At 34.8% G+C, this 13,158-nt stretch overlaps 1 protein-coding gene across 1 annotated transcript in view; it reads right to left on the bottom strand.

Moving 5' to 3' along the window:
- LRCH1 (leucine rich repeats and calponin homology domain containing 1) overlaps positions 1-13,158 on the bottom strand; it is an 82,050-nt gene that overhangs the window by 14,243 nt on the left and 54,649 nt on the right. Inside the window, exons 10-17 of the mRNA XM_089501133.1 lie at positions 13,041-13,108; positions 12,579-12,665; positions 11,329-11,412; positions 11,196-11,232; positions 10,926-10,973; positions 10,152-10,221; positions 1,933-2,042; positions 967-1,104 (exon numbers count right to left, since the gene is read on the bottom strand). Of these exons, the coding sequence (XP_089357259.1) occupies positions 967-1,104; positions 1,933-2,042; positions 10,152-10,221; positions 10,926-10,973; positions 11,196-11,232; positions 11,329-11,412; positions 12,579-12,665; positions 13,041-13,108 (642 nt within the window). The remainder of the gene's footprint in view (positions 1-966; positions 1,105-1,932; positions 2,043-10,151; positions 10,222-10,925; positions 10,974-11,195; positions 11,233-11,328; positions 11,413-12,578; positions 12,666-13,040; positions 13,109-13,158) is intronic.

The following is a 13,158-nucleotide window of genomic DNA, read 5'->3' as shown; positions in this document are numbered from 1 at the left end:
CAGATCAACATATTTCGAAAATATCAACAATTACCTCAACATTTTATCCTGCCGAAACATCTCTGGTTATTGCAATGAAATGTTTATTTTTTTAAATGTATTCTTTAACTTTTTACAATTTTAATATTTTTAATCTTTATAATTCTTTAGATTTTATATTTATGGGGCTCTATTGCCCTGTATTGGTCAGGTCTGAGGAGAGAAAGCCCTTTTTGGAAACTTATTACCAGGATCCAGGATTACACGGCACCCTGTTTGGGTTTTCTTTGAGTGTTGCTGAATGCCTTAATATCGAGGCATTTCACCAACACCGCCACTTAACCCCATGACGTGCCAGACATGTTAGCTGTTGTTAAGGGCTAAATTGTCAGTTTCATCATGTTAATTCTCATGTAAATTTAATACTTAAAATCTCCAGGGCTGTAGGTATATTAAATTTTACACAATTAAAGAATTGTTTCTGGGAAGTGTTTTGCCGTTTTAAGCACTAGGGGTGAGGTTTCTAAAGCTGCTTTGAGTTATAAATGTGTTGAATTTAGCAGAACAGGTGGAATAGTAGAGGGTGGTAGATAATAAGACATGGAGGTTATCAATGAAACAGTAAACTTTGGAATGTTGTTAATCCACCCCCTTATTGCTTGGCGTGTCCATTAAAATGGTTTGATTATCTATATTTAAGGACTAAAGACAGAATTTATTACTTAAGTGTAACATCCATTTTATAAACTCTACAGACTGTAAGGTATTTGATTATTTTGTCACAGAAAGATGTATTTGTGTGCTGAAATCCACTTAAAAATAGCCAGCATTGCCTAACTGTTAATATCTTTCCTCGCAAAATAGTCTAGTATATAAATGCCAACGACGACAAAAATAAATAAAATTAAATAAATAAATTAAATTAAAATATTTGTCTTTACAACCAACATTGTTGTTAAAATAAATGATGTCAAGATGTGAACTTACAACAGCTGGAGACGGCACATGGATGCTTCCTACTGACCGGGGATGGATCTGATTAACTAAATGACAAAGGACAACTCCGTCCATGAGTGCAGATCCCAAGTCTTCAGGCAAGCAAATCTTTAATCTTGCTTCAATATTCTGAAATCAATGGCAGAGCTATTTTTAATAAAAATTTTCTGTACACCTTTGTTGACAATAAGGATCCATATGTTTTTAATAATGAAAAATAAAACTTTTTTTCTTCACATTAATTCATTACTTTTACACACTTTACACAAATTAATAAAGCAGAAATCTATAATTATTTGTACTGTTAACATTTTTAAACAGTTTAGCAGTTAGCATCATAAACAAATGTCTCCCCTTGTTTGATGAACTTCTCAATTTAAATACTTCTATACCAGTTTAGCTTCCTGGATACCTGGTGGATAACTCAGAATAAACCTGTGAATCAAACAGTTTAAAATAAATGTGTGCCATAGACTCTACTATCACAAATGACATGCCATGTAGATACAAAATACAATATATTGCATAAAAATAAACAGGTTTACCATTTAGAAAAAGCCATTAGTACTACATGACTGTGGCATATGTGGCATATAGTATAATTAATTAGTTAAATATATGCAATATTGTTTAAAAAATTAGAATTGTTGGCAAGGACTATTACTTTACATACAAACATAGCTCAGCTCTTGCTGCACTTAGGTTTGTTCATTACACAAGCAGTAGCTCTCAATCCCTTTTGAGTTTAGCATCAGAGCTACATTTCTTTTTACACATAGGGCAGGGAGTAGAAAAATAAATACTATGCCACCAGAAAAAACTAAAAATTAAAAAAAGCTGCTTGCCCTTCTGAGGCTTGAAATCCAGCCAGCTACACACCCAGTCATGCCAATCATGATGTGAATGATTTCTAAAATCAGAAATAAATACAATTCTAGATATTAGGGTGGGCATTACCTCTCGCAGATTGTCTATGAGCTCCTTCTCCTCTCTCATTTGTTCCATTTTCCTTCGAATTGTAAATTGAGGATCTACGGATTCCAAATTCCTCTGTGGTCTGTTAAATACTAAAATTAAATTCAAGAAAGCAAATTAACATACGCACAAAAATTAAGTACATGGCATATTAAAAAAAACACTGCACAAAAGTGTAACAACTTACAGCGAATTATCACGGACACACAATATGCTTATGAACATATACGATGAAAGGAACACACGTGATTTTGGATATGTTGTTTAACTCTACAGATAATCATGTATAAAGTGATTGGCTGCTTCAAGCAAAACTCGGGACAGAGGAGAAGACAGTGCAGCTCTGGAGCAGAAATATTTTAGCAAAGTATTTGTTTGCGGACGGTATAGAATGCATATCACAGTACTTTACCAAGTATTTAAATGTGAATTGTTTGTTGTTGGGGCAATATATATGTAGATCTACCAGGTGTTCCATCAAGGGTTGCACTAGGTCAGGTCTGTGTGTTTTTATACTGGTTGTGTAGTACACTATAGTGGGTTACATGCTGAAATGTGAAAGCACATTGGGAAAACTGAATATTGCTTATTGTCAACTGTGGTTGAAATCAGGATGTACAGCTCCGTGCTTGATGGGTTCAAACAGGCCCATAATTGTGTGTATGCCTGCCTTAAAACAAGTAGTTTTATGATTTATTTATTAATTACAACGTCTGTGCTCAAACTGATATATGCAAAAATGCAACCAATGCCTCATTTCAAATTGCCAATTACTGAATTTTTTATTTGGTGATCTCTGCACTTCATTACACAATCTAACACAAGTATTTTAAGTATGAGATTATGCGAAACGGAAACATCAGGAGAACAGCCCTGTAGATACACTCATGCTTCGAAATGACAGCAGGTAGACCCATCTGTTCCTCTGTTGATATGTTACCAAAACTGAGTTGAAGATATAACAGGTGTATTTTAAATTACACATTTTTAAACTTTTTATATGGCCTTAAAATGGAGTAGCCATTAGTAGAAAATGGGTCTGAATAAATTACTTAGAAATGAAAGCATTTGAAAATTATTTCTCCTTTATTGCAGCACATATCCAAAAAGAGATAAGAAAGATCAGACTTATCAGTCAGAACCTGAACACTGGCTCTGTCTTTGTGTCTTTTTTATATTTTAAACAACCAAAATATGGGGAATAAAGTACAGTTGCTAAAACATGATATAATAACAACAATAATAATAATAAATCTGTGCTTTCAAAATCCCTCATATACTGCAAAGCGAGCAGAACCAACTGACCATACAGTTTATGTGGCACAGGAAGACCTTAGTGGTTACTTGCAAAGATTTAATTTATTTGGCTTTTTTAGGTCTCTATTTTATTCATAAAAAACAAAATATTCCACGGGGAGTGTAACCATTTCAGAGTGCAACATTGTTTAGTTTATTTTAGTTTTTTTCGTTAAAATGAATCACATATACAACAGAATTTACAGTGAGCCACAGGATTTAGACTTACCCTAATGGTACATAGACATAAAAAGCTGTATCTATATCATAATAAACCACTAGGCGGGAGTAGAGTACACTCAACAGCACAGGACAAGAAAACAGTTCACTGTATATGTTTTGTAGAAAGTGAATAACATGACCTCTTTTTAGGTTCTTATGTCATTAGTATTCATTGGATACAGGGAGTATTGGCATAATCTATCATTAGTGGTACTTAAATGTAAAAAGAAGTTTAGAAAAATTAATATAGAGTATATATAAAATGGGTGTATATGATATTTTGTAATACTACATCCCATCTGTCACACGAATAAGTGACTTGTAGCTCAAAAAGACCAAAATGGGCTTCATATTTTAGCCTTAATCCACAGCATTCTGTTGCAGAGTAAAGGGATTGTATAAAATGATTGACTATGTTACATTTTTTGGTTAAAAATTTACCTACACCTACCAAGAAGCTCATATCAAATCATATCCAATGCATACCAATATATAAGTGATATCCAGCACAAACCATGTTGCGACGAGGGATAGGGTAAAACAGACAAAGGAAGATCTGGAATATCATAAAGGTGATATAAGATTGTTCTGCAAAGAATCTCGTTCCTTATAAAACGACACCATAAAAACATACACAATGGAGAAAGCTTATACAACAACAAAAAAAGATTTTTTGCTAACCAAAATATATGTTCACAGACATTATATACATAATATATTTAAATTAAATTTAAAATGAATACAAATATATACATTATATATTTCATTGGGAAGACCTAAATAGAGCCCTTCCAAAGCATCTCTATCTGAACTGATCCAGAGAAAGGCAAAAAAACAAAACAAAACTAATGCCATTTTGCCTTCATATTAATCTGCACTCATCATTTGCCTGGTTAATGGATTCCATAACTTTACTGCTCTCACTTCATACTTCCTCTGTTTAGTTGGAACCATTGTTCTTCTAATCCTATAATATGGCCTCTTGCGATTTGCCCCTTATCGCAATTTCAAACAAAACACCATTTCTCAAATGACTAACAATGCTAAATTACAAAAACATGCTAAGAAATATTATTTATTTTATAAAGCGTCATATTCCACAGCTCAGTACATTGGGTAATGGTGACATAACAATTAGTAAATAACATAACAATTGGACTTACAGAAACAAGAAATAGGGAGGGCCCTGCTCAAACAAAATTACAATAAAAATGCAGAAAGCCTGCTATTAAACAGAAAACTATTAAATAAATAATAATAGTAATGACGCATACACTTTTTGATTGATTGTTTAGCCATGGAAATGTAAGGACGGATCATCGACACCAAAGAGAGCATTGGCAAGAGAGTTGTGCTCCCACACTTCATTATTCGTTATAAAGGACCAACACTGACAGGTTTCCAGAGAAAACGGCTGAGCTGACCCTGTATACTGTGTAAGGAGGCTTTGAGAATAAATCTCACTGATTTAACTCTGCATTATATGGGGCAGCCAAGCTCTTCCTACAGCAGAAGCTGAGTTTGGATCTTCATAATGCATAGTGGAGTCAAGGAGCTGAAACACAACTGTCCTGAAAACCTTCTGTCAGCTTGTCCCTTTAGTGAATAAACCCCCCAAAATATTGTAACATAATTATACTACTGAATTATGTTTGGGAAGTGCAATGGTCTAACATCCCAGACTTACATTAAACAGTACGACAACATAGTGTTGACTTAACCGATTCCAGCACAGCAGCAGATAACCCGTAAGCTCAGTTATGTTGGCCATGTAAATTATTATACAATGCATGAATATCATTATTTCATACATACATTTAGCACATTAAGTGATGCCAACAGGTAACTGGTTTCTGAAAAGCAACTATATGGACATGCAGTGCACATTCCACAATATACAATACCTACCACTGTCAATGGCTCCTTCTGTTGAGACCTCCAAGTTATAGCTGTCCCAATTTTGTGCCTGTGTAAGTTTGTTGAAGGAGATAGGAGGAAGAGTGAGGGACGGGTCTGTAGGAGGGGGTGTCAGAGGAGGTCCATACAAAGCAAAAGAGGACCAGAATAAATCACAATTTGAAGCAACAGTATGTTAGGCAAGCAGTCAAATCAAATTTGAATAGTGATATCTGTTAATTAGCTTTCTTAATATATACAAAAACATTGCGTTTTGTTCCTAAACCTCAGGTACTGATTATACCATGAAAATATAACCCATATTAATATTTGATTTAACATGGAGGCTACCCAGATTGAAGAAGAAAAGGGTTTGTTATTAACAATGTTGGACATTTGTGTCTATAAAGTTGAAGTGTCTTTCGGAAGCCTGGTGCTGTCCAACATAAACAGATAGTAATATATTTTTATTTTTTCTCGTGCTTTATCAATGCTGATAAAGACTTGAGGGACAAATAGTAAAACAAAACATACTGTAATCAAACATTTTATTCATTTTTATTCTGTTTGCATGTGTTTTATTTTATGTTTTCTAGGAATACGGTACTAGAGTTTAAATTCTTTGTTCTATAAAATTGGATGAAAAAAATAATGAAGGTAAGAAGTTACATTTTATTTAAATGCTTTCAATTATATGTAAATTTTATTTGCAATTGTTAATTCCATAGGAATATGGTGTCATATAACATCGCTCTAGAACACAAATATATTTTGGTAAATTAAACTGATTACGATACTAAGTGATTGTAATTACACAAATGTAAAATGTACTTTATTGTTAGATTTCTTTTTTATAATTATTGTGTTATACATGGCAACACATCTTTACATTGACACAGATCTATACATACTGTATCTGTTTTCAAAGTTTTGTTAATTGTAGTATGCAACATGGAAAAATGTCACTTATTCCTTCTCACGATAATTCCTTTCACTTGCATTGTTGGTAAATATCTCTCGAATATGAAAAAACAGTGATGCTGTGTTAAGAAAAAAAGGAAGCTCTGTTTTGCATGTAAAAACTTCTTGCCTTAGACATGTCCATAGTAAGAATAAGTCTATATTTATTCTGCTAGAATGTTCAGCAATATATATTCCTGGATATGTAGGATAGGCTACAAGCAATGCAAGTAATAATGCAATACTGTATAAGATTTTAGCAGACCGTCTATATTATTAAATATGTCTGTATTATCATTAATACTATATTAATAGTTAATGCATGCAAACCGAATGTTGCAAATATTCTGATTTGTGCTGGGAGAGGGTTAACCTCATCTGTTACATTAGAGAGTGATTAATAGAGTGATTAGTAGATGGATTTTGTTCTCTCTAATACAACGACTGGAAAGAATGGTGCTGATGGCTTTAGTGACCTGTTATTTTTTTGGTCTAAAGCACAAGCATCAAGCCTGCTAAATAGAATGGTTGACAAAGAAAAAAAAAACCAACAGGCTCAAAAGCAAGTGTACTTAATTAGATTTCTGAATTTGTGAATCAGATCAGCAAGCTAATGTTGGATACAATGTCATGCCTGGTGCATTCCTTCCTACCTGATTGCCTAACATCCTAAAACCGTAACAGTATTGGACAAAATATTTCAATAAGGAAAGAAGCCACATAACTGCTTTATTTCTTCTGCTGCAAACACCATGACACAATCCAGACTCCTTGTGCAATGAAGATGAACACAAGCTCATTTAAAAAAACAAATATATGTATTTAAATGCATATGTATATATACTATTATTTAGTCAGGATGTCTTTTTAAATAATTTCTTAAAATAGGAGGTTCAAATGTAGCCATATAAAAAGTCTTTGCAATGAGCAATCTGGCACGGCGCTTATCTGAGAACAGTATCCAGAATAAGCTTTAGTGTGTGGCCAGACCCCACTGTACTTTGAAAGAATTCCCGCAGACAGCTGGCATTCTTCAAAAGATTGGGAAGATGTTCAGTGTTTCTGAAAAGTATCTTAAGTTTTCAACATACCAGGGACAAAGTTAAAATGTATCTTATGGGTGGTTCCTGAACTAAATATTCTTACATTGCACAAAGAAAAAGAAATAGAGCCGAATGGTGTATTTCATTGTGTAGGAAGTGCTAACATTTGAATACAGTAGAAAAAAGGGACAAACCGATAATGAACACTGTTTATACACATATATTGCAATAGTTCTGAATACTTACAGATCCCTAGAACGTGTTCTTTTTAACATTCTTTCCCTGACAGCTTGTGCGGGAATGCAACTGATCTGAAGCAGAACATGCCAACATGGATAAAGAGCTGCTTCAAAACAAGCTGCTGTCATCCAGACATTGAGACTTTGTCTCTTGAAATTATGTCACTCAATCAGATATCATTATTTTCATGTGGCTGGTCTCTCAGCAATGACTCTCCAAATAACTGACTGATAAACTACAACGCCTGTGGTTTTGTAGTCAGCAGCGACATGTATATTAACCAAAGAACTGTTCTGAGGTTACGGAATGCTCTGGAATTAAGCCTAATGGGGATATAAATTCTGCAAAACTATGGATGACATTGGCTTAACGAAGCCTCTTGTAGTAAATGCACATGCTTGGTCTGAGAAGCATGATGTGAGTGCACCAGAAACACCCAGGCCAACAGAAAAGAGGTGACATAGAGCACTCACAGATTTTTATGTCTCCAGTTTACAAGATCAAGTATGAGTATTAGTAATGAGTATTAGTACAGTTATGGAAATACATGTATTTTTTTAGCTATAAAAGCTTATCCCAAAATAAAGGCTGTTTCTCCCATCTATAGAGCCATTGTACAAAGTCTGTATAGTGCCATACTTTATACGTAGTATATCCGACTACATCAAATATAATACAGAAAGTACACAGATTCTGTCACTATATGTCACACACATACTGTGTGTTTCAAATACACATACAAGACTGGACCTCACCAAGACCATCCTAGGCTCTAAAGATCCAATCCTTTGTAATATGTGGTAAATTATTGTAAATAAATTGTAATTATTGTAAATGGGGATTATTCACTAAAGGAGAGTTTGCAGGAGAGTTGTGGTCTTAACTCCCTCCCTTCTTCACTGAGGGTGTTTTGTGGCCAAAAACCTGAGACTTGTTCAGCATTGTTTTTTACTGTTTCCTTAACTATGATTCTTCTTTTAAATTTTTTATGCACCCACACATATTATATATTGTTTGTTTTTTAAGGACTGATAGAGTTGACTTTTGATACAATATGGATAAAACATTAAAATAATGAATTATTTTTTTTCTAATATTTTACTATAAAAAGCAGTTGACCAAATTACCACACAATATATAATAATATGTGTCTTAAATTTGAAAAAACCAACATGCATAGGTTTTTGTAAAAAACAAAACAAAAACCTTTATGTCTCATTTGGGACTGCTTGGCAGCCCACTAGCTCAAAATACCCCCCACAAAAGTATATATTTTGGGAGAGAAGACAAGCCAGGGTATTTCACGAGGAGCATTTGGACAATTATGCAACCAGATGGTCACCAATGTCTGCTAAGGGAGCCGTAACATTCACTTTTGTTGCATTTTTCACCAAGCTTTCCATGTGTTTTTGTTTTTTTTAGGTTTTTTTTTTTATCACAAAAGTACATACAACTGCAGAAATATCCCCATGCATAGGTTTCTGAACATATATTTTTTTAAATTTACAGGGCACACTACATGACATTTCACTGCACAACAGCACACAGAATAGGGCAAGGTAGGCGCACAGAAAATAAAGGGTTAAATGATAATACACTTTACAAACACAGTTTAGATAACAAAAGACACAATTTCACAAGTATGCCAGCCTTTTGCTTTTCTCGTGCACCCACGCCTGGCAGCGCTATGCACGGGAGTGCACACTGCAAGTTTTTTCATGACTTTTCATGTCATCATGATATGTTTCGGGCCACATTTTTCATTACAGTATGGGGTTGCCTCTTTATAATGTACAGCGGCATCAAAGAGCTGAAAGACAACTCTCCCCGAAACTTGTCAAAAATATCTCGTCTCATGTGTATATTGAAGACTTTGCTTTGGAATATCTTTACTAATTTCCATGGGGCCACTGTTCTTTTTTCTTTTTTATAATCAGATGATGTGGGCAACAATTTGAAAAGATAGATATGATTTCTGATGCTGGATCATTATTCAAAAAACATGTCTTTTTAGCCAGACCAGCACACCAACTGTAACATGTTCAAGTTGGACCATTCTTGTTACCATGATTACAATAAATCAATATAGATAAATCAGCTCACAAAGAGCAACTTGGAAGTAGGACATAAATAACATTGGTATTGATAATCATTTACAAAACACATCTAGTTATTAAAACTGACAGCGTTCAGGCAACCACAGTTAAAAGTGCTGGATTTTTCCATAAAATTACTCGAAGATATGAGATTTCAGTCAGGGCAAATTTAGTTTCATTATATGAAAAAGGAAAAAAATAAAAGCTATATGATTGTTATCCTTTAATTGTCCTTCACACTACTACTACTGCTAACGAAGATACCTATACACACTAGCTTCCATCAAACCAGGCCATGGCGGAGGTTCATTTCTAGGCAGGTGTCGGTCACATGACAAAACAAAATATGCATCTCATCCCAATACAAATAACTAATTGCTTGATTTCCCCCTCTTTTCATTCTGTCATCAAAACCAAAAACTTTCATAACAAAAATAATTAGACTTACCAGATCTAGGTTTAAGACCAAAGGTTGTTGTGCTGAGTACTGGGGACATTGTGGGAGTGCTGTCTTCAGTCTGTATGCGAAGATAGAGATGCAATCATGTGTATATTTACGCTAATAAATACAACCATATTATAGCTCAGTTAAAATGCACACTAACATCCTTTATCTGGTGAAACACAAAGCTAACTTGAAGGTTAACATGCTATGCAGAAATTACATTTGCAGAGAAACATTTCTTAAAATCTAAAACATCCGATAATGAAATGTTGTTACCATGGGTGTCTGCAGAATTTTTCCTTTTTCTCCTAATTTCATGCCCTTTATTTCAGGAATTTTCACCCTTATTCTTTAATTTTAGGCCCTACTTTCTTCCTTACTACAACGTACCCTATATCTCATAGGGCAAAAAATCCTCTCTTGCCACTGTCTGCACACGTCCATGCTGTCAGCTCCCGGTCCAGCATGTAACCCTTTCATGTCGATCCATACCATTAAGATAACAGTAGGATTTACTCTAGCACTCACTGGAAATCCAGACGCAGAGGACTGATAGCGGCCTTTGTTGGTCATGTGATCGCTGGGCCATTAATTACAGAGACCATGTGTGCTAACGTAACCACACGTGACTGAGATTAGGGTACAAACTATCCTAGGGTATTAAATACATCATGTGTATCAATACACCTGCTACATAAAAGCAAACTCCCTTCAAAACGCTTCTAATTCTATAGAAAAGCATGTTTTTACATGTGATTAGAGAATTCTGAGACTGACCTCGTCCTGGGAATTTTGTGACGTTGGAGTCTCGTTGGTCATACTATTCTGAAAATTGAAAACAAAATTAGCCTTGTTAGTACGTTGGAATCATAACATACATGCTCTGAGACAACAGGAAATTAAATTTTAAAACTCAGAGAGGTGGCTTTAAAATATAACATTTAACTTATACTGTAGTACAATTATTGCCCTTCAATGTTTGATAAGCTCATAAAAAAGCCATGTTACCATTTTGTTTTGTTTTTTATTGGTCTATAAAAATATTACCTGAGCTATTGGAGACATCTGTAATTCTACTTGTCCACTGAAATAAAGATAAAGAAGAAAAGTTACACCATAAACTGGGAAGTAAGTTTGGAATATTTATTCCTTATATATTTTAGATGCTACACAAACACACTTTATGGCAGACTTGTTTAAATCAGCAGCGGTGGTGGACTGTAGATTGTATAAATTCATTCCATCTTCAATTTCCATAGTTAGCCTAGAAAAGAAAATATAACAATGCCTCAGCAAGGCTTATTACCAATTAAGCATGAAGATATCACAGACGGACATGAAAGCCACCAGAATGAACTGCTGGATACATAGATTAATGTTCAGGTGCCAGGCAAATTAGGGTGTGCAACCCTTACTTAGCTAGTCCAGCACCTAAAAAGTTAAATTCTGGTGCTGGGCAGATTATAGACTGCACTGTAAGTAGGGTGTTAGGGGATAGCTAGGTAAATAGGTAGGTTAGTTAGGGGGCAGCAGCAAAACATCAGACATAATAATGTTGTCTTTTATATAGGGCCAACAATTTACCCATAGTTTCTTTCAATACAAAACGAGAATGACAAAACTAGAACTGACAAACAAAGGCAAACATTATCACAGTGTGGTATGCCTGATTTTATACGATAACTGGCCAACAGACCACTGTTATCAACAGTAAATGAATGCAGGCTAAACATACATTCTTGATAATGCAATCCTTTTGGGAGTAAAAACATGTCCCTGCTTTTTGTCAATTAAAATTCCTGTTACAAAATACACTAACAGGATACTTTTTTTCCCTACTACTTTATGGTTGTCACTGTACATGTGTAAAAAGGCATCTATCTGTTCACAGACCTGCAGGTTGTATGGAAATGTAAATGCCTCTGTAAATAAACCACGCATCACAAAATCGAAAGCTTATTTTCCGGTTAAACCTCCATGACTTTGTAGGTAAAGTTTGTGCTATTCACAAACCTCTGTGGACGTGTAACACTCTACAGAAACAGGTAACTCTCCCAGAGACCTTCCGACCAGGAGCAATCACCTTAAAACCAGAATAGTTCAAGCAAAATCCTATATGTAATAAACAAATCTCATTACGCATTACAAAATACACTTTAGGATATTTGTTTTTTCCGGTTCTGGGAGAATAAATAATGGACATTGAAGGCCAACGATTGTGACAGGCACCTAAGGTACCAAGAGGAGACAAAAGGTCAGTAATCCAGAAGAAAATTAAAGCTGATGGGGAGTACCATGGGACATGCAGGTATCCAATCTAGCCCAGAAACACTCAATATTACCAGCTCCTGATGTCTAACAAGGGTAGGGAGCCACATGACTGCTGAGGAGGCAAGCAGGCTTGACATCATATATAAAACATCTTCATACCTTGTTGGATCTTGCAACATATCAACTGCCTCTCTTAATTGTTCTATCATAGGTGTGCTGTGATCTGCACCTTCAGAAGCATTTTTTCTGTTTAAAAAAGAATAAAAACAATAATGTTCAAATTTGAGTTAATATAGGGGTTACTTACAGAAAAGCTTATCATTACACATCTGCCACTACAACAGCAATGTACATTGAAATAGAATCATTGATTTATTCATTCATTTCAGATACACTAGGGCTAGCAGGAGATGAGTTCTGGAGATGTGGAGTATCCTCACCACCAGCCAGCTCCAGCCATGGCTTGTGCGAGAGTCCCAGGAGCTCTGCAGCTATAGCATTTTAACAAGGTAAGTATTTATTTACAGGTAAAGCATGCAAGAAGTACTTACAAGTATAGAAGTACTTTCATATCCATTGTTTGTTGGTGGGGCTGTAGGGACATTACATTGATGTACTCACATGTTTTCTATTATCAAATGTGATTCCTCTAGTATTTCCAATGGTTCATCAAATTCAGAAACCTGGCTCTGTGAACAAAAATAAAATATTGCATGATGATTTATCTGTCCTGTTACCA

This window comes from Sceloporus occidentalis, unplaced genomic scaffold, assembly GCF_023333645.1.
Source record: "Sceloporus occidentalis isolate IW3139 unplaced genomic scaffold, rSceOcc1.0.p SCAF_164, whole genome shotgun sequence".
In the NCBI taxonomy this organism is placed as follows: domain Eukaryota; kingdom Metazoa; phylum Chordata; class Lepidosauria; order Squamata; family Phrynosomatidae; genus Sceloporus; species Sceloporus occidentalis.
The sequence above is the reverse complement of the archived record's forward strand: the minus strand, read 5'-3'. Positions and strand labels throughout refer to the sequence as shown.